The sequence below is a fragment of the Musca domestica genome, unplaced genomic scaffold (genome assembly GCF_030504385.1).
Source record: "Musca domestica strain aabys unplaced genomic scaffold, Musca_domestica.polishedcontigs.V.1.1 48, whole genome shotgun sequence".
NCBI lineage: Eukaryota > Metazoa > Arthropoda > Insecta > Diptera > Muscidae > Musca > Musca domestica.
In genome coordinates, this window is record NW_026712340.1 from 3615116 (window position 1) to 3635150 (window position 20035).

At 36.7% G+C, this 20035-nt stretch overlaps 1 protein-coding gene across 1 annotated transcript; it reads left to right on the forward strand.

Moving 5' to 3' along the window:
- Window positions 1–2025: 2025 nt before the first annotated feature.
- LOC101896276 (uncharacterized) lies at window positions 2026–2637 on the forward strand. Its single transcript, XM_011292492.3, has 3 exons — window positions 2026–2183; window positions 2277–2406; window positions 2474–2637. The coding sequence occupies exons 1-3, from the start codon at window positions 2096–2098 to the stop codon at window positions 2595–2597; spliced, it is 342 nt and encodes a 113-aa protein (XP_011290794.1). The 5' UTR covers window positions 2026–2095; the 3' UTR covers window positions 2598–2637.
- Window positions 2638–20035: the final 17398 nt, after the last annotated feature.

A 20035-nucleotide genomic window follows, 5' to 3' on the forward strand; every position in this document is an offset into this window, starting at 1 on the left:
TCTATTTTAGATTGTAGTATCCATTTCGAACTGCAATACCAAAATTGAAACAATTCCGGCGAATAATGTGGCTAATATCATCAAAATACCGAAGATCGGGAGGTACCGTTACAGGGTTGCCCATATTCGACGGACCCATGTTTTTTTTAAATCAAATAAAAAAATAAAAATTTGGCGGTTGGCAATTTAATTAATTTGTTCCAAGTAGATTTGTTTACATCAATTTTTGAATATGATATCTCTCAAATGGCCGCCTCTGGCGTGTGCCCTTTTTGCTGCATTTTCCATCGTTTTTGCCAACATTTCGGCCGGAATAGCGGCTATTTCTTCACGAATATTGTCCTTGAGCTCTTCTACGGTCCTTGGCTTGTTAACATAAACCTTGGACTTCAAATATCTACACAAGAAGAAGTCACGCGGCGTTAAATCGGGCGAACGCGGTGGCCAGTCCAAATCACCACTTTTCGACACCAAACGGCCCGGAAACAAATTCTTCAGAAAATCGATTGTTATGGAGCGCCGTCTTGTTGAAACCAGAACTGCCTCATACGCTTTCGACGAATAATTGGCATCACAAAATTGGTCATCATGTCGCGATAACGCTCCTGATTGATGGTAACAGCATGGCCATTTTCATTTTGGAAGAAAAACGGCCCAATGACCGTTTTCGCACTAACGCCGCACCAAACTGTGACTTTTTCGTCATGAAGAGGCACTTCTTGAATCTCCTGAGGATTTTCAGTGGCGTAAAAACGGCAAATTTGCTTATTTACGGTCCCATTCAATGTGAAATGGGCTTCATCGGACATGATAATTTTGTTCCAAAATTGCTCGTCATCTTCGGCCATTTCGACGAGGCTTGTCCGCAGCCAACATTCTTTGCGTCAATTGAATTTTGTACGGGAACAAATGCAAATCAATGCGAATAATCCGTTGTAAAGTGGACCGAGCCATGCCCAACTGCTGAGAACGGCATTTTAGGGATGTTCTTGGGGACCTCTCAACACTGACTCGTACGGCAGCGATATTCTCGGCCGATCGCCTTGGTCGACCTTTATATGGCCTCTTCGGATTAGAAAGAGCCTTACCAGTCGAAAATTTTTCGTATAAACGCTTAGTGGTGTTCTTAGAAGGCGCACTTCTCACATTTTTTAATGTTTTAAAAGCACGTTGAGTTTTCACAATTGACTTCTTGTAAATTTCAACTATTTCAGAGCGCTCGCGTGGCGTGTATTGGTTCATGGTAAAAATCTGCTTGGACTGACGCTTCAAACGCGGTATGTCATTAAGCGATGTGACATCTCTGTCAAAAGTTATGGCGTTGCCAGATGGGTCCGTCGAATATGGGCAACCCTGTACATGATGGCTATACTAAAACGTGGACCTATATGGCCTATTTTCAATACCAAAAATTCTGCAGACATTATATACATTTGAGCAAAAATTTTATCAAACTACTTCATTTCGTTCGGAAGATAGAGTGATTTTCACAGACGGATAGATGGACGGACATCGCTAAATCGACATGGAATTTTATGCTGATCAAGATATATACTTCGTGGGGTCTAAAATGTATATTTCGAGGTACTACAAACGGAATGGCAAACTTAATATACCCTCCATACTATAGTGGAGGATATAAAAACCTTGAAATGTGATATGAAAATCAAGACTGAGAAATAGGGTTGATACAAAAAAGAGGAGGTTTTGGTATATGTGGGATAGTGCTTGAAATCTCAAATTTGGCATTAGAGTTGATTTTGGGTTGGGAGGTGCTTTTGAAAATTCATACAAAAAATTACGAAATATACAAAATAGTACGAAATTTGATATTTTGGAAAGGATTGAGATGGAAATTTTAAATTAATTTGTATTGCAATTACCCATCCAATTATATAACTTATTCCACATCCGAAGTAGCGGGCACTTGCTAGTCCTAAGAATAAAAATATTTTTCCCGTGTAGAATGCTAATCGTCACCATTATAAACCAGTATTTTTTTTTTAATTAAAAACACGCTGATGTTTAAATACTTTTTGCAAGACCTGCTTCAAAGTCAGTATCGTATGGGCGCTCAGTTCAACAACAACAAGTCATGAATTGGTTATTTTTGTCACAAATTGCATTGCTTTGCACGAGTCTATCGATGGCAGCAGTAGCTCGGGGGTTTTACAAAGATCCAGGTAAAACGAGACAGACCGGCATTTAACAGAAAAACCGGCTTAAAGAAAAGATCGATCTATAATATTTGTGTTTTGCCTCTCGTCGTTTTTTAGCACATCCCAATAAATGTGTCATTAAAGAAATGAATTTAATTCTATCACCTGGAGATTTGGTACCACATCCCACACCGGGTATATGCGTACGTGTGGAATGCCTCAAGGATAGTTTGGCAGTATTCTATAGGTAAGTTTGGGAGAAGCATCTCCTTTTAAATTTCAGTTTGGTAATTTTTTGTTTTATTTTTTTTTAGTTGTGGTGTCATTGGTGCTCCAGATGGCTGTATTGTTGGGCCTCCCCTAAATGCTACGGCGCCATATCCCTTGTGTTGTAGCAAGCCAATTATTTGTAATACCATTGACGTAGATAAGAACTGAAAAGAAATATAAAAAGTTAATTTAGTTATTTAAATTTTAATGTTGCAAAATTTAGGAAATAATTGGAAGCATTGGAGTTAATATAGATGAAACCACGACTAAGTTATATACACGGAGAAAACTTTAAAATTCGATTCAAGATTAGTCATCAGAGATTTTAGGAAAGTATTCTAGCTTAGTGATAAATGTTATTTTCTACATTTTCAAAATTCAAACTGATAGGAAATTAAACCTATGGATGGACAAAATTCACTCAGGCGACTACGTGAGCTCTCATATCGGATAATGCGTACCTTCTTGTACCTCCCTCATAAAGGGTCAACATTTCGATTGACCAAAACGATCATAAAATCCAAAATATGCATCCGGTATTCTTCATATTTCGATCGATCGAAACCCGCGTCGAAGTGGCCGAAAAATGGCTTGTGAGCTGAACATATCGCAATATTCCATTCGGTAAATATTGAAAAATGAACTCGGGTTAAAGCCATTGAAATTTCAAAAAGTGCAAGAACATACACCGCTACAGAAAATAGAAAATAGACTAAAGAGTTCGGAGCTTCGGAGCCGAATTTGGTTTTCTCCGATGAGAAAACATTCGTTGCCCAGCAGTTTGTAAACAAACAAAATTATCGTGTTTACTTGCCAAAAAGGTCAGCTAAAGATGTGCACCTTCGATTAGCCACCACAACTCAAGCGCCGGCCATGGTGAGGGCGTGGGCCGCCATAACAGCCGATGGTCGCTCTCCGCTCGTATTAATCGACCGTGGCATCAGAATAAATTAAAGCATTTTGGCGGCAGACCTTGGACATTCCAACAGGTTACAAATGGTTACAAAATGAGGTTCCTCGCTTCATTTACAGCGCACAATGTCCACCAAAATCTCCGGATGCCAATCCGTTGGACTATTGTGTTGGGAGTATTTTGGAAAACAAGGTTGGCACTAAAAAATACCAAAGTTTCGATCACCTCTAGCAAGCGCTTCGCCGGGAATGGGCCAAAATACCGCAGAGCAACATTCGTTCAGCTTGTGACGTTGTCAATGGCCGTCATTGGACAAATTCGAACAAATCTAAAGTTTGATGCTATTTCCGACATTTTTTGCTTTCTTTCAATTAAATTAAAGATGTGTAACATTTATGGCGTTTGAATTTGATGCAGTTTTTTTATCTCACCCTGTACATATACGGCCAAAACGTGCCTCATTTTAGAGCCTAGGTCTTTTTGGACTAAATACGTTTCAGGACATTTGGAGTCGATCTAGATATGTCCACACATCCGATATTAACATCCGATTCCATTCAGACTTGTCACATCTCAATATTTCGCTCAACACAAGATTTGCTAAAAAAGATGGTAGATATCGGACCATTCCTTCTGGTGCTCTCCCACAAAGGTCAACATTTTGAATCTCTTCATATTTCACATATCCCATTATTTTTACCAACACAAGTTTTGTTTTGAAGATGGGATATATCGTTTCACCCCTTCTGAAACCTCCCCTACAAAGACTTACAATTTAGAATAACTATGAAGCTCATAAAACGTAAAATTAACACCCGATTCCCGATTCCGCACTTTTTAACATTTTCTAAAAATTATTATATATCTCATTTAAAGTGAAGGAAGTAACCAATACAGACCAAACCTGGCACATCGCAATATTTATATCATATTTATTTAGGTTCGATACGAAGAGGGCAACTTTGACCTATTCCTTCGGAACCTACTCCATAGAGGGCCGACAATTTGAAAAATCATAACAGAAGTTAAAATATATTTATATAATCGAACATGTGCTGAGGGTATACATCTGTCGGCAAAACCGACTTATACTTTTTTATACCCCCCCAAAATAGTATGGAGGGTATATTAAGTTCGTCATTCCGTTTGTAACTCATCGAAATTATCATTTTAGACCCAAAAAAGTATATATATTCTTGATCAGCGTAAAATTCTAAGACGATTTAGTCCTGTCCGTCCGTCTGTCCGTCTGTTGTAATCACGCTACAGAACAAACGAATTAAGATAGGACGATACAATTTTGCACAGATCTCTCTTTTGTCTGTAGGCAGGTCAAGTTCGAAGATGGGCTATATCGGTCCACGATATCGTATATCCCCCATATAACGGTACCCCCCGATATTCGGTATTTTGATGATTTTACCCACATTTTTCATCGGAATTGTCTGAAAATCCACACAAGGAGTTCCTTGTGCGTACTTTATACCTCGGCGGAGAATTATCTATATAGGTCCACGATATCGTATAGCCCTCATATAACGGTACCCCCGATATTCGGTATTTTGATGTTTTTAGCCATATTTTTCAACGGAATGGTCACAAAGGGTTCTCTGTGAGGTTAACGATAACGTATAGCTCCCATATAACGATACCCCGCGATATTCAGTATTTTGATGATTTTAGCCACATTTACCAATCGTGTTGTCTGAAAATCCACACACGGAGTTCTTTGTGAGCACTTTACCCCTGAAACGGAATTGTCTATACAGGTTCGCAATATCGTATATCCCCCATATAACGGTATATTCAGTATTTTGATGATTTTAGCCACTTTTTCCAATGGAATTATCTGAAAATCCACACAAGGAGTTCCTGGTGAGTACTTTATACGCAGACATAGATTTGTCTTTATAGGTCCACAATATCGTATATCCCCCATATCGGCACCTTCCTGTATTAGATATTTTAAAGATTTTAAAAGAACTTTTAATGGATTTTATTTATTTTTTTTTTTTTTTTTTTTGAAAATTTTCTAATTCGTTCCAAATGGTGGAGGGTATTCAAAGTTCGGCCCGGCCGAACTTACTGCTTTTTTACTTGTTAATTGTTTAGCTCTGTTTTCATAATCTGCCGGATTTTCCCCGTAATTACTTCTTGTGTTGCACAGTGTAATATACAATAGTTCGAAGCAAAAGAGAAATTATAAGAAATGAAATATAAACAATATGCAGGAAGTCGGCATTTGACTGAGAACTTCTAAATCGAATTTCAAATAGATTTACAGGTTACACATCGTGTAAATGAAAAGTGATTTTTCCATGCGCATCATTACCACTATTAGCATACTTTTAGGGGCTCCTTCGAATGTTCCTTTATTATATATAGTATGGAGGGCATATGAAGTCCGTCATTCCGTTGTAAACTCATCGAAATAATATTTTTAGACCCAACACAGTATATATATTCTTGATCAGCGTAAAATTCTAAGACGATTTAGCCATATCCGTCTTTAGCTTCAGTCTGTTGTGATCACGCTAGAGTCAAAACAAATTAAGATAAGAAGCTAAAACTTTGCACAGATCACTCTTTTGACTACAGACAGATCAAACTCGAATATGGGTTATATCGGTCCACGATATCGTATAGGCCCATATAACGGAAATCTGAACTTCTACGCAAGGAGTTTTCTATGAGTACTTTACCCCCCTGAAAGAGATTTGTCTAAGAACACCATTAAGCGTTTATACGAAAAATTTTCGGCTGGTAAGGCTCTTTCTAATCCGAAGAGGCCATATAAAAGTCGACCAAGGCGATCGGCCGAGAATATCGCTGCCGTATGAGCCAGTGTTGAGAGGTCCCCAAGAACATCCCAAAAACGCCGTTCTCAGCAGTTGGGCATGGCTCGGTCCACTTTACAACGGATTATTCGCATTGATTTGCATTTGTTCCCGTACAAAATTCAATTGACGCAAAGAATGTTGCCTGCGAACAAGCCTCGTCGATTGGAATGGGCCCAAAGGTCCCTCGAATTTGGGCAACCCTGTAGTTCCACAATATCGCATTCTCCCCATACAACAGTAATATATATATACCGTTTGGTGATTTTAGCCACATTTTTCAATGGAATTGTCTGAAATTAAACACAAGGAGTTCTTTGTAAGTTCTTTACCTTCTGAAAGCGAATTGTCTATAAGGTTCTACGATGTAACGGCGTTCCTTAAAGTATTATTTTTCGACAGAATTTTTTGGACATTTTTCAAGGTCATTCAAAATGGTGGAGGGTATAAAAAGTTCGGAGCGGCCGAACTTAGCTGTTTTTTATACCCTCCACCATTCTAGGGAATATTGGCTTTGTCATTTCGTTTGTAGCTCCTCTAAATATACATCGGAGATCCCATAAAATATGTATAAATATCCGCATAAAATTATAAATTGATTTCATGATGTTCGTATATATGTCTGTTGAAATCAAGACACATCCCACATTATTTAAAACCATTCAAATTTTAGATTTCTTACTCTATTCCTTTCCCAAATACCAAATAAGCTGCCATTTAGTACTTTTTAGTACGTATTTCCTAAATCACTTTTAAATATCAAACCTATGAACAAATGCTGACCCTTATTTCTAATTTCTGATTTCAAGAACTATCCATTAAAAAATGGAAAATTTAGCATCATGGAACTTTCTTCGTGCACTTGTAGAACGCATTTCGAAGGACACCCTACCTATCAGCAGTGACCAAAATCCAACATTTCGTTCGAATTTCCCAAAAAACATTATGGTACTATAGAAAAGTTAAAAGATTTATTTCTAAATAGAAGCCACATTCTTCGATTCACTGGTTCCATTTCTTTTCTCAGTCAGTCTGACAATAGAAAATAAGTAAGCAAAGGCTATAGTCGTGCGATGCCGACCATGTGATACCCTATAACACTACAATATGTTCGAACTCCCCTTATATTCAAATCCATTTTAGAAGATTTCGTTTTTTGAAATAATGTCAAAGAGCTCCGCCCAGAGGTTACCCTTAGTTTTTTGGCCCGGAGAATTTGGCCAATATTTACGAACTCCGTAGTTTTGTAAGTATTCAAAACTATTTCTCACGAAAATTGTGGTCCATTTTACAGCTAAATGTAATCTAATGGTCATCCAAAATGCTAGTCTTCTTCCCTGTCCTCAACTCCCTTCCGATGCAAAATTTCGTGTCGACTACAAAATTAGAAAAAATTAAATATTTTTAGTCCATTTGCACCTCTAAATGTACATCTTAAGAACAATAGGCATTAATTCCGACTATAACCCTACCCCCATGAAAAATTTCGTGAGGATCGGACGATAATTGCAATATGCATATAATACCCTCAAAACAGAGTGATGGAAAGTGTAAAAATTTAGAAAATTTACAATTCAAAATTGCAAGTCAAATTGAAGAAATCGCATGCGATAAAAAATATGACAAAAATTGAAAAAAATCGACAAAATATATTCACATTTTTATTGGAATATTTTTCCGCGAATTTCTTAGATTTTATACTGTTCTAGCAATAGACCATTCCGAATCGGCCCGGCGGTTCTTGATTTATAAGCAGAATAAATAAGATCAATTCATTTACATATATATTGTACCTATTTTGCTATATATCCGATTTCTTGGCTATTAGCATCACTGTAATGGTCAGAAGTGATCTTTTAATGTATTTGTGATTTGGTTGGGATTGGAAATATTCGTGGACATTTTCCTATTTTCTTACATAAAAGCTAGGGTCTATTTTACCCGCTAATTATTGTCTGATTGCCGTCCAAATTGGTAGGTTTCTGCCCACTCCTAAACCCTAACTCCATGCAAATTTTCGCATCGATTGGTCTATAATTGTGACCTATAGAGCAACTGCAAAATCAGTAAATTTTTCTGTTTTTGGTTCCTTTTTAACGCCTAAATATCATGCGATCATCTCCAAAAACAACAATATTCTATTCTGACCATAACCCAACCTCCATTTTCAATTTCGTGAGGATCGGTTCATAATTACGACCTGTAGCTTGATTACAAATTAACATGGACAGACGGAGAGACGATCGGACATACCTAGCTAGATCGACTCATCTCGGCGAGATCCTTCCTATGTGGGAAACCAATATTTCGAGGTGTTACATAATTTTTGGCCTAATCAAACTTTGGCCTAATCAAACTTATGTACACATAGTGTTGTAGGCTATAAATATAGTCAAGTAAGGATTTACCCATTCTACCTCACCTCACCTCAACCGAGAAAACCCACGTTTTCTAAATTTTCCAATCACAACATTTAATCACCCATTCATTGAATTCATTTCGCTCCCAACCTATTTAACCGAACGACATCAAAACGCCACAAAGCAAATAATATCCCACGCTACTTGCATGTAAGATAAGAATCGTATTAACCGTATTTTCCATATTTGCTTCCAAACATCACGAATCGGTTTGCATAATAAATGAATGCAAAAAAGGTAAAACGAAACGAAAAATCAAATGGAAAAAACAATTTCATTTTAGCAAATAATATCTGATTTTACAATTAGCCATATCTCTTCTATCTGTGGGGTATACATTGACCCCGTCGTTTAAGAGACTCCACAAACCGATATTTATAGATGTCCAAAGCGTAAAAATTCTTAAGACCTACTCTCCATATTTATTAATTTTTTGTGTTGCCTCCTCCGCCTCCTCCTCACCATAAACAATTCAATGTGCAAAAATTACCCAAAACGTAAATAAAACGTAACTAATGTCTGCTGTGGCACCCCGCCGTTGAACAGGGTTGCCAAGAAGCAACACAAATTTGTCTTTTTAGATCGCTTTTGTTGAAAGTGTTCTAATATTAGTAAAATGGTAGATTGTAAGCTTTAATCGTAGTTAATAGAACCAAAATTTCCAAAAAGAATAAGTGCCTTTCCAATTGACTGTCCAAGTCATTATATTCTCCGTAAGTTTTATTACTTTCACCAAATACTAAAAGTACTAAATATTGAACTGTTCGACCTCGAATTTTGAAGTTGAATATTTGGCTTTATTTGATAAACCTAAAATTCTATGGACTTCTTTGGATATTCGTACCAAAAATATATTAAAAAGTACCTAATACAGTATTTTGGCTCCAAGTTCCATACTTTTAAAGTTACAATTTTTAAGTTTCACAGCTAGGTCACAAGAAAATCTAGTAATCAGATAAGGTTTTTTAGAAATTCGTTCTGAAAGTTGTACAGTTCAGTACTACAATTTCAAAATTGAAAAATTAAGTTTATCTGACAATACACAGTAAGGAAAGGTCAAAAGTAGCGAGGGACCGACTATATGATTCCCTAAAATAAGCGTGTTTAGTAGAGCTCCGGTAACAAAAAAGTTTCTATTGGGAATTAATGTGAAGTAGATCATACAAACTCTAAACCAAATAACATTGCCGTAAGTGAATGATATGACTTCGATAGGAACTACAAGGTGAGATAAAAAAACTACAAAAAAATCTAACGCCAAAATTTTCCATTTTTTCTAATTTTATTGAATGAAAGAAAAAAATGTCGGAAATGGCTTCAATTTTTAGAATAAGTTTAGATTGCAATTGGTCACATTTGGCATGAATTGTGACATTCAAGCGGTCAATGAAACCGTCGCACGCTGTCCGAATGTTGCTTTGAGGTATTTTGGCCCATTCTCGGCGAAGTGCTTGCTTGAGGTGATCGTCACTTTGGTAATTTTAGTGCCGACCTTGGTTTCCAAAATACTCCAGACACAACTGTCCAAAGGATTGGTATCCGGAAATTTTGGTGGCCATTGCGCGCTGGAAATGAAGCGAGCGGAGAGCGACCATCGGCTGTTATGGTGGCCCACACCATCACCATGGCCGGCACTTGAGTTCTGGTGGCCAACTGAAGGTGCACATTTTCAGCTGACCTCTTTGGCAAGTAAACACGATCATTTGGTTTGTTTACAAACTGCTGGACAACGAAACCAAATTCTGCAGTTCACCACTTTCGGTCAAGCGAAGCAACTCTTTAGCTCCTTTGAATCTTGTTTCTTTCTGCTGCGGTGTAAGTTCTTGCATTTTTGCCCCGAGCTCATTTTTTAACATTTGCCGAATGGAGTATTGCGATATGTTCAGCTCACGATCCATTTTTTTGCCACTGCGACGCGGGTTTCGATCAAGTCGCTTCCTTACTTTTCGAACCATTTCTGCTGATGTTGCTGTTTCTTCCGTCCACTTCCATGACATCGGGCTACGCTACCAGTATCACGGTAACGAGCGTTGGTACGAGACACAAACGATTTATTCACATTTAAATGCTGGAGTGCTCTAACGATAGCCACTTGTGGTTTTCCAGTCGAATATAAAGAAATCACACTATTACGCTTGAATTCCATCACGAATAACCTTTTTTTCTGGAAAATACTCACCAAAATGCTTTTGTACGATTGTAAACAATATAATGAGCTGTCACTGGAATAATTTTAACAGCTGTCGGACGAGTGGCTTAGAAATGACAGCAGTCTAAAATTGGTTGCAGTTTTTGCATCTCACCCTGTATATTAAAATAAAAAATATTTATTGAAGAATACCGGACATCGATCGAAGCTATATAAAAATCTGAACCCACCTCGATAAAATTTGGCAGAGGTATTTTCGAGCTGTATCTGATGTCCGGTATCAGATATCATTGTTGTGGAGTTCATATTACGCATGTGAGGGATTTAAAACGCCAAATCGGATAAAACATATATATGGGAGCTTTAGCTATATCTGAACAGATTTTCACAAAATTTTAAGTACTTGTTTCTAGGATGAATTCAGTCGGAACTGATATTAGACATTTGGTGCAAAAAAAACGCGAAATCGGTTGTAGATATATTTGGGAGCTATATCCTAATCTGATCCGATCTCAATAAAATTTGACAGAGGTATTTATGAGCTCCATAAAATATCTCTTACCAAAGATCATTGTTGTGGAGTGCATATCACGCCTGTGAGAGACTTAAAAGACCAAATAGGATGAAACATATAGATGGGAGCTATAGCTATATATGAACAAACTTTCACCAAATTTGATGTACTTGCTTTTAGGCTGAATTCGGTCGGATGTGCCAAAATTCAGTCATTTAGACTTATATTGGACATCGGTTGAAGATATATATTGGAGCTATATCCAAGTTTAAACCGATCTTGATATTATTTGGTAACAAATATCATTCTTGTGGGGTGAATATTGCAAATTTGAGGGACTTAAACACTAAATCGGATAAAACATATAAATGGAAGCTATAGGTCATTTGGACTGATATTAGCCATTTGGTGCACATTAAACCCGAAATCGGTTGAAGATATATATGGGAGGTATATTCAAATTTAAACCGATATTGAATTTGAAACACGTATTTCTGAGTTTCATCGGATATCTGCTACCAACGACTATTGTTGTGGAGTGCATATTACACTTGAGAGAGACGTAAAACTCCAAACCGGATGAAACATATAGATGGGAGCTGTAGCTATATCTGAACCGAGTTTCTCTAAGTTTGCTTTTAGACTGAATTCGGTCGGATGTGACAAAAGTCAGGTCATTTAGACTGATATTGGCCATTTGGTGCGAAATTAACCCGAAATCGGTTAAAGATATATATGGGAGCCATGTCTTAATTTAAACCGATTCGCAGCAATTTCAATAGGGTTCGTCTTTGGGCCAAACAAAATTTGTTTGGAAAAGGTCATCTCAATCGGATAATATATGTGACCTGTATTTTGTTCACAAACGTAAATGGACAGACAAACGGACTGACCTGCAAAAATCGACTCAAAAATGATTCTATTAAGATCCTCCAAAGTAACTTTCGGTCTATCTCGCTTCCTGCTCCATGTTACAAACAAATGCACAAAGACATAATACCCTTACCACTATGTGGTGTAGGATATTAAAAGGATCGCTTGAGGATTAAAATTTCCGACCAAAATATTTCTCGTATTTTTATCTGCAATATTATAGAAGACACTTAATACCTAAAATGCTCTGATACCGAAGAATTTTAATCCGAAAATTTCCATAAATGTAAATCTGGGGGGACCTTACCCCCTCAATTTTGTTCTTTTTTCGATGTAAACCTTCAAAACGCCAATTAAAATTTCTTCTTTTTTATACCCTTCACCATACATAGTATGGAGGGTATACTATGTTCGTCATTCCGTCTGTAACTCATCGAAATAGTAATTTGAGACCCAACAAAGTATATATATTCTTGATCAGCGTAAAATGCTAAGAAAATTTAGCTCTGTCCGTCCGTCTATTGTAATTACGCTATAGTCAAAACGAATTAAGATAGGAAGCTAAAATTTTGCACAAATCTGTCTTTTGTCTGCAGGCAGGCCAAGTTCGAAGATGAGTTATATCGATCCACGATATCGTATAGCTCCTATATAAGGGTACCCCCCGATATTCGGTATTTTGATGATTTTAGCCACATTTTTCAATGGAATTGTCTGAAATTATACACAAGGAGTTCTTTATGAGTCCTTTACCCCCTGGCAGAGAATTGTCTACATAGGACCACGATATCGTATAACCCCCATACAACGGTACCTACATTTTATGATTTTAACAGAATTTTGAATGTATTTTATTTATTTATTTTTTTATTATTATTATTTTTTTTTTTTTTTTTGAAAAATTTTTTTCGACTTGAACTAACTGCTTTTTGGCCTGTTACCTGTTTAGTTCATGTTTCATAATATTTGTATACCCTACAACACTATGTGTTGGGGGTATTATAAGTTTGATTGGGCCAAAAATTATGTAAAACCTAGAAATATTGGTTTCCCACATAGGAAAGTATATGCGGTTTTTTCTATCTCGCCGATATGAGTCGATCTAGCTAGGTATGTCCGTCCGTCCATCTGTCCATGTTAATTTGTAATCAAGCTACAGGTCACAATTATGAACCGATCATCACGAAGTTATGGTCAGAATAGGGGTTGAAATTGACCAAAAACAGAACAATTTCCTGATTTTGCAGTTGCTCTGTAGGCCACAATTATGAACCAATCGAATTTACATGGAGTTAGACTTTAGGATTGGGCAGAAACCTAAAAATTTTGCGGCCACAGGAAAATAATCAGCGGGTAAAATAGACCCTAACTTTTATGTAAGAAAATAGGAAAATGTCCACTAAACCGCGAATATTTTCAATCCCAGCCAAATCACAAATACATTAAAAGATTAGCATCAAGCCAAGAAATTGGATAAATAAGCAAAATAGGTACAATATATATGTAAAAGAATTGATCTTATTTATTCTGCTTATAAATCAAGAACCGCTGGGCCGATTTTCACAATTCCCATCAATTCAGAAAGGTTTCTTGCCAGAAAACGATAAAATCTGAGAAAATCGCGGAAAAATATACCAATAAAAAAAGGTAATATCTTTTGTCGATTTTTTTTTCAATTTTTGTCATATTTTTTATCGCATGCGATTTTTTCCATTTGACTTACAATTTTAAATTGTACATTTTCTAAATGCTTACACCCCCAACACTACATTTTGAGAGTATTATATGCATATCGCAATTATCGTCCGATCCTCACGAAATTTTGCATGGGGGTAGGGTAAGAGTCATAATTAAACCCTATTGTTCTTAAGATGTAAATTTAGAGGTGCAAATGGACTAAAAAAATTTAATTTTTTTTAATTTGTAGTCGCTCTATAGGACACAATGGAAAACTAATCGACACGGAATTTGGTATCAGAAGAGAATGGACCAGAAGAAATGGACCACAACTTTCGTGTGAAATTGTTTTGAATACTTACAAAACTACGGAGTGCGTAAATATTGGCCAAATTCTTCGGGCCAAAAAAGTAAGGGTAACCTCTGGGCGGGGCTTTTTGACATTATTTCAAAAACGAAATCTTCCAAAATCGATTTGCATATAAGGGGACTTCGAACATATTGCAGTGTTGTAGGGTATCACATGATCGGCGCCGCACGATTATAGCCTTTGCTTTCTTGTTTTTTTAAATAATTTTTGGTGTTCGACAATGATATTAATTCAGATTAAAGAAAGAGCTTAAAACAAATCAATAGGTTCCTAAATCTGAAAATAAATTTATTTTTCTTTTGGTTTATTATATCAATTTAGAACGGCAACCCCACTCCGAACACCTTAGCCACCCAAACGACAATTGCTCGTAGAATTCATATGCCGCAAATGAATGAATTCTCTTCGTTGTTGAACAACAACGTGGATATGTTACGCCCACCGCAATTACGTTTACATGCCATGGCAGGTCCGGCCAGCAGAGCTAGTGGTGAACAAGTGTATCATTGAAATGCATCGCATCGCATTGCAATGCGATTTTTTTCTTCTGGTTATTTTTATTATTGGAACTGTGATTACGACGCCACCCCGCCGCCTTCAAATTGTGGGTTATTTACTTCGCAACATGCAGTGAATGCGACTGACTAAACGACTATTGACCATGCTCTAATGTTCTTTCAAAATCTGCAATTTTACAATTGTAGAAAGATGCGACTTTGAAGTCGGACATAACACTTGGGGGGGCAATGTCTTACAAAACTGGCTAATGCGTTGGTATTAGCAATTCGATAAGCCAGCCACATGTGAAAGGAGACAATTATCTACTTTGCCGTTTGAACAACTCTTTTGTTTAGATAAGGAGGATTTTTTATTTGAGGTTAGTGTTAAAGAAAATTAATTACAGTCATTAAAAATGAGTTCAGATTAAATAATTGAAGAAAAATCTTATTTATGGTTTTTGAGGTAGATTTGGCTTTGCCTAGGAAATAGGAAGTGTCCTTTTAATAGAAGACTTCAAGATTGCCTTGTATTTTTGGAAGAAGAAGAACCTATAATACCACCTACCACATAAATCTCATTACCAAATAATGGGTTCAATAAGTATATTTCAGTAACTACTTACGAAGCAACCTCTTTACCCCTTATTTTATCATGGGCATGATATAGTAAGTAGGTACTTGAAAAACTCCCACCAAGTGCCAATCCATTTGTGAAATAGAGTAAAAAATCATTGACAGACTAAAACGGCTGAAGGTAGAATCTTGAAATTTGCATGTGGGTCAATGTTGGTGGGAAGGTGTAAGATAAGGCTAGTTTTTTTTTTTTTTGAAATTCGGACTGTAAATGTACTAAAAAAATACTACAATTCGTACTTTTTGGTATTTTGTGAACGGCTACAGCTAAAATCTTGACATTTGATATACATTTTAGGTTTTGGAAGTAGTGTTGATATAAGTAGTTGTTTTTTTGGAAATGTGTACTAAGTAAAATAACTGCAGTAACTTGTACCAAATCTGGAAATTCAAAGTGCTGGTTCTGGGATCTCTGTTGGTGGGTAAGCTTAAAATAAAGAGTTGGGTTTGGAAAATCGTTCAGCAAGCGTACCAAAGGTACTAAATGGCACTAAATTTGGTATTGAACGGATACTGCATGAAATCTTAAATTTTGAAGAAATACGTGCTAAATGGTACTATAGGGTGTGATAAAAAGAAACTAAAACAAAGTCAAACGCTATAATTTTTACATTTTTTTTTTAATTTTATTGAATGAAGGCGAAAAATGTCGGAAATAGCATCAAATTTTAGAATATTTGGTCACCTTTGGCACGAATTATGGCCTTCAAACGGCCAATCAAACTGTCATACTATGCCCGAATGTTGCTCAACGATATTTTTGCCCATTCTCGGTGAAGCGCTTGCTTAAGGTTATCGACACTTTGGTATTTTTAGTGCCAACCTTGCTTTTCAAAATACTCCAGACACAATAGTCCAACGTATTAGTAACCGGAGATTTTGGTGGCCATAGTGCGCTGGAAATAAAGCGTGGAACCTCATTTTGTAACCATTCTTGGGTGGCATGTGCTGAGTGCGATGGTGCTGAGTCCTGTTGGAATGTCCAAGGTCTGCGGCCAAAATGTTTACTTGTCCAAGGCTTTAATACACCCTCCAAAATATTTACGCGATATTATTCGGCATTTATTTTGATGCCATGGTCGATCAATACGAGCGGAGAGCGACCATCGGCTGTTATGGCGGCCCACACCATCACCATGGCCAGCGCTTGATTTCTGGTGGCCAACCGAAAGTGCACATTTTCAGCTGACCTCTTTGGCAAGTAAAAAAGATCAGTTTTTTTGTTTACAAACTGCTGAACAACGAATGTTTTCTCATCGGAGAAAACCAAATTCGCCAGTTCACCACTTTCGGCCAAGCGAAGCAACTCTTTAGCTCTTTTGAGTCTACTTTCTTTCTGTTGTAGTGCAAGTTCTTTCACTTTTTTGAAATTCAATGGCTTTACGCTGAGCTTCAAACCTGAAATTTGGTACTAGGGTTGTTGTTCATGTAAAACCTGGACATATGGAAGTGGTTTCGGAAATGTGGAACGAAAAGTACTGAATGGATAGTCTCTGTTGTTATCAGGAATTGAGATATGGAAGTGGTTTGGAAATATTTACTATAATTGAAGGAAAAGTACTAAGTAGTACTAAATTGTGTATTGGGATAGGGATAGAGCTGGAATCCCCAAATTTAATATTGAGGTATTGTTGGAATCTGGAATAGAGATATGGAGGTGGTTTGGATATGCGTCCTATATTTTTACGAATAGTACTAAATGGTACCAAATTTGGTATTGAGGGAAGGAATAAGGCTGGAATCTTCAAATTTAATATTGAGGTCTCTATTGGTATTTGGAATTTAGATATGTGCACTATAATTGTTCGAAATGTACTAAATGCTACTAATTTGGACATAGTTGGTGTACAGGGTTGCCCATATTCGACGGACCCATCTGGCAACGCTATAACTTTTGACAGAGATGTCACATCGCTTAATGAGATACCGCGTTTGAAGCGTCAGTCCAAGCTGATTTTTACCATGAACCAATGCACGCCACGCGAGCGCTCTGAAATAGTTGAAATTTACATTCAACAGAAGAAGTCAATTGTGAAAAAAATTTGAGAAGTGCGCCTTCTAAGAACACCATTAAGCGTTTGTACGAAAAATTTTCGACTGGTAAGGCTCTTTCTAATCCGAAGAGGTCATAAAAAGTCGATTAAGGCGATTGGCCGAGAATATCGCTGCCGTACGAGCCAGTGTTGAGAGGTCCCCAAGAACATCCCAAAAACGCCGTTCTCAGCAGTTGGGCATGGCTCGGTCCACTTTACAACGGATTATTCGCATTGATTTGCATTTGTTCCCGTACTAAATTCAATTGACGCAAAGAATGTTGCCTGCGGACAAGCCTCGTCGATTGGAATGGGCCCAAAGGGCCCAAAGGTCCGTCGAATATGGGCAACCCTGTATCTGCAGGACTTTTGGTATTAAAAATGGGTCATGTAGGTCTACTTCTTCCTATGGCCCCCATATAACGGTACCTCCCGATATTCGGTACTTTGATGATTTTAGGGACATTATTCGCCGGAAATGTTTCACATTTGGTATTTAAAGTTCCTTCGTATAGCCCCCATATAACGGCACCTCCCTATATTCGGAATTTTTATGATTTTAGCTACATTATTCACCGATTTTTTTTTCAAGTTTCGCATTTGAATATTGCAATGGCTTATGACAAAAGTTACCTATGCAGGTCCACGTCGTCGTACAGACCCTAATATAACAGCTACAATCGGTATTTTTAAGATTTTAACAGAATTTTTAACGGAATTTTTTTTTTTTTTTTGAAAATTGCCAAATTCGTTGCAAATGGTGGAGGGTATTCAAAGTACAGTCCGGCTGTCTGCTGTTGCGAGAAGCAACTGGTTTTGGATATGCGTACTAAAATTGCACTAAATTTGGTAATGAGGGAAATTACAGAGAAAATCATGAAACATGATATTGAGGTCGCTGTGGTTTCTACGGTTTACATATTGAGACGTTGAAATAGTTTTAGACAGATAAATTAGATGTGGCTCCATTGTGCAACACTTTCACTAATATCATCCTCGGAAAGCTTAATGTAAGATTTTGCTAACTTTTTGGTATAAAAGGTAATTTTCCATTTTTCCCTATTAAACTGGAAAAACTGGATATAGCCTTGAAATTCTGAAAATTTAGTACGTGTATGACGTTTTGATTGAAAAATGTTGTCAAAAGCCTAACACGAACTATTGGAACGAATATAAAATTTAAAAAAATAGACCATTCCTTCACGATATATGTTAAAAGCAAATTAAATCTTTGATATCTTTCATTATTATGCAATCAATTAATTTGTAAAATTTAATTGAAGCAATTGATCAATTAACATCACATTTCCTTTTGATTGAATCAATATTTTTGGGTGTGGCCTTCACTTTTCGGCACTATATTATTTTTGGACAACTGCTGACATTGGAACATTATTAATATACCGAATAAATTGGGGGTTATTGATTCTATTGAAAATCTACAACTCAAAACTAACACAGAAATATTTTCCAATAGACACAATCGAATGAACAGAACGAGCCTCCGAAAAAACAAAGAAAAAAATCAAGAAAAAATTAATTGGCATATGTAAGAATATAGCTAACAAAAAATATGCTACAATGTGAACTCACGTAGAGCACTACAACAAATTAAGAAAATTTCAAATATTTACAGGTTTTCCGATTCAAATCGCTTCTTAATGGTATCCTCAAATTTCCAATTATACTTCGATATTTTTGTAGGAGGTTTCTCCTTTCATCCCTTTTTTGTAATAAGACCAATGCAAGAGCATTGCCCCAAAATTAAATACCTTACCCATTACTAAGTATATTACAGCACTTGTTTCATGTTCTTGTCATTTTTCCCATATCAACTGTAGTGCACCTGTTGTGCTCGCTGCTGGAAAATCACAGAGCAAAAGCAAAAAATCTCAGCTACAAATGCAAAGGCAAATAATAATAATGCATTATTAATGTTTAGTGCTGCAGTATAAATTAATTGTGATTAGATTGTTTTCGCCGATTGCTGCTGCCCATTCATGGCAAGTGTAAAAACAAGAATACGTCAGAATTCCACAACAACAACAATGACGGAGCAAAAAAACAAAATACTCTTTATGAATTAAATAGACAATGTTTAAAGGGGAGTACGCTACAACAAGTCATTGTGGTTATTTACATTACAAGAGGTGCAAAATTCCTCAATGTCGAAATACATTTATACTCAATATTAGCTCACATAAGGACACAACTACAATAGGTCTTCCACCTTCAATCTCAGGAATTATATTAGGAAGATTACTCATTGAGTTGATGTAGATAATGTGTGGGTAAAATCTCTCCGGGTTCATTGTCTCTACAGAAACTTCGACTTACTGGTCCACAGTTCATTCGAGTTCGTTGTTCCTCTAACAGCTTCGTGTCATATAAAGGATTAGATGGTAAATCTAAAATTAAAACGATCAATCTACTACTTCTCACAGAACGTTTTGAAAACACTTCAAAATAAATGTAAAGAAATGCGAAACGATTTTCTCCACAATCACACATTAGATCTATTGTGAATATGGAGTATATTGACTCACTTTTTATGTCACATCCTTTATAAACGGAAAATCCAACCTCTCATACAATGCAAAATTAGTCTCTAGTTTTCCAAAAACTTTGTACAACGAAATATTCTATCGAACATTTTGATACCATAAACCATATAGCTACAGAGGGTA

Excerpts from the sequence above, each read along its gene's own strand:
- LOC101896276 (XM_011292492.3), top strand. The coding sequence starts at position 2,096 with ATGAATTGGTTATTTTTGTCACAAATTGCATTGCTTTGCACGAGTCTA. Across the intron at positions 2,184-2,276 it reads GGGGTTTTACAAAGATCCAG|CACATCCCAATAAATGTGTC; the intron begins GTAAAACGAGAC and ends GTCGTTTTTTAG. Across the intron at positions 2,407-2,473 it reads AGTTTGGCAGTATTCTATAG|TTGTGGTGTCATTGGTGCTC; the intron begins GTAAGTTTGGGA and ends ATTTTTTTTTAG.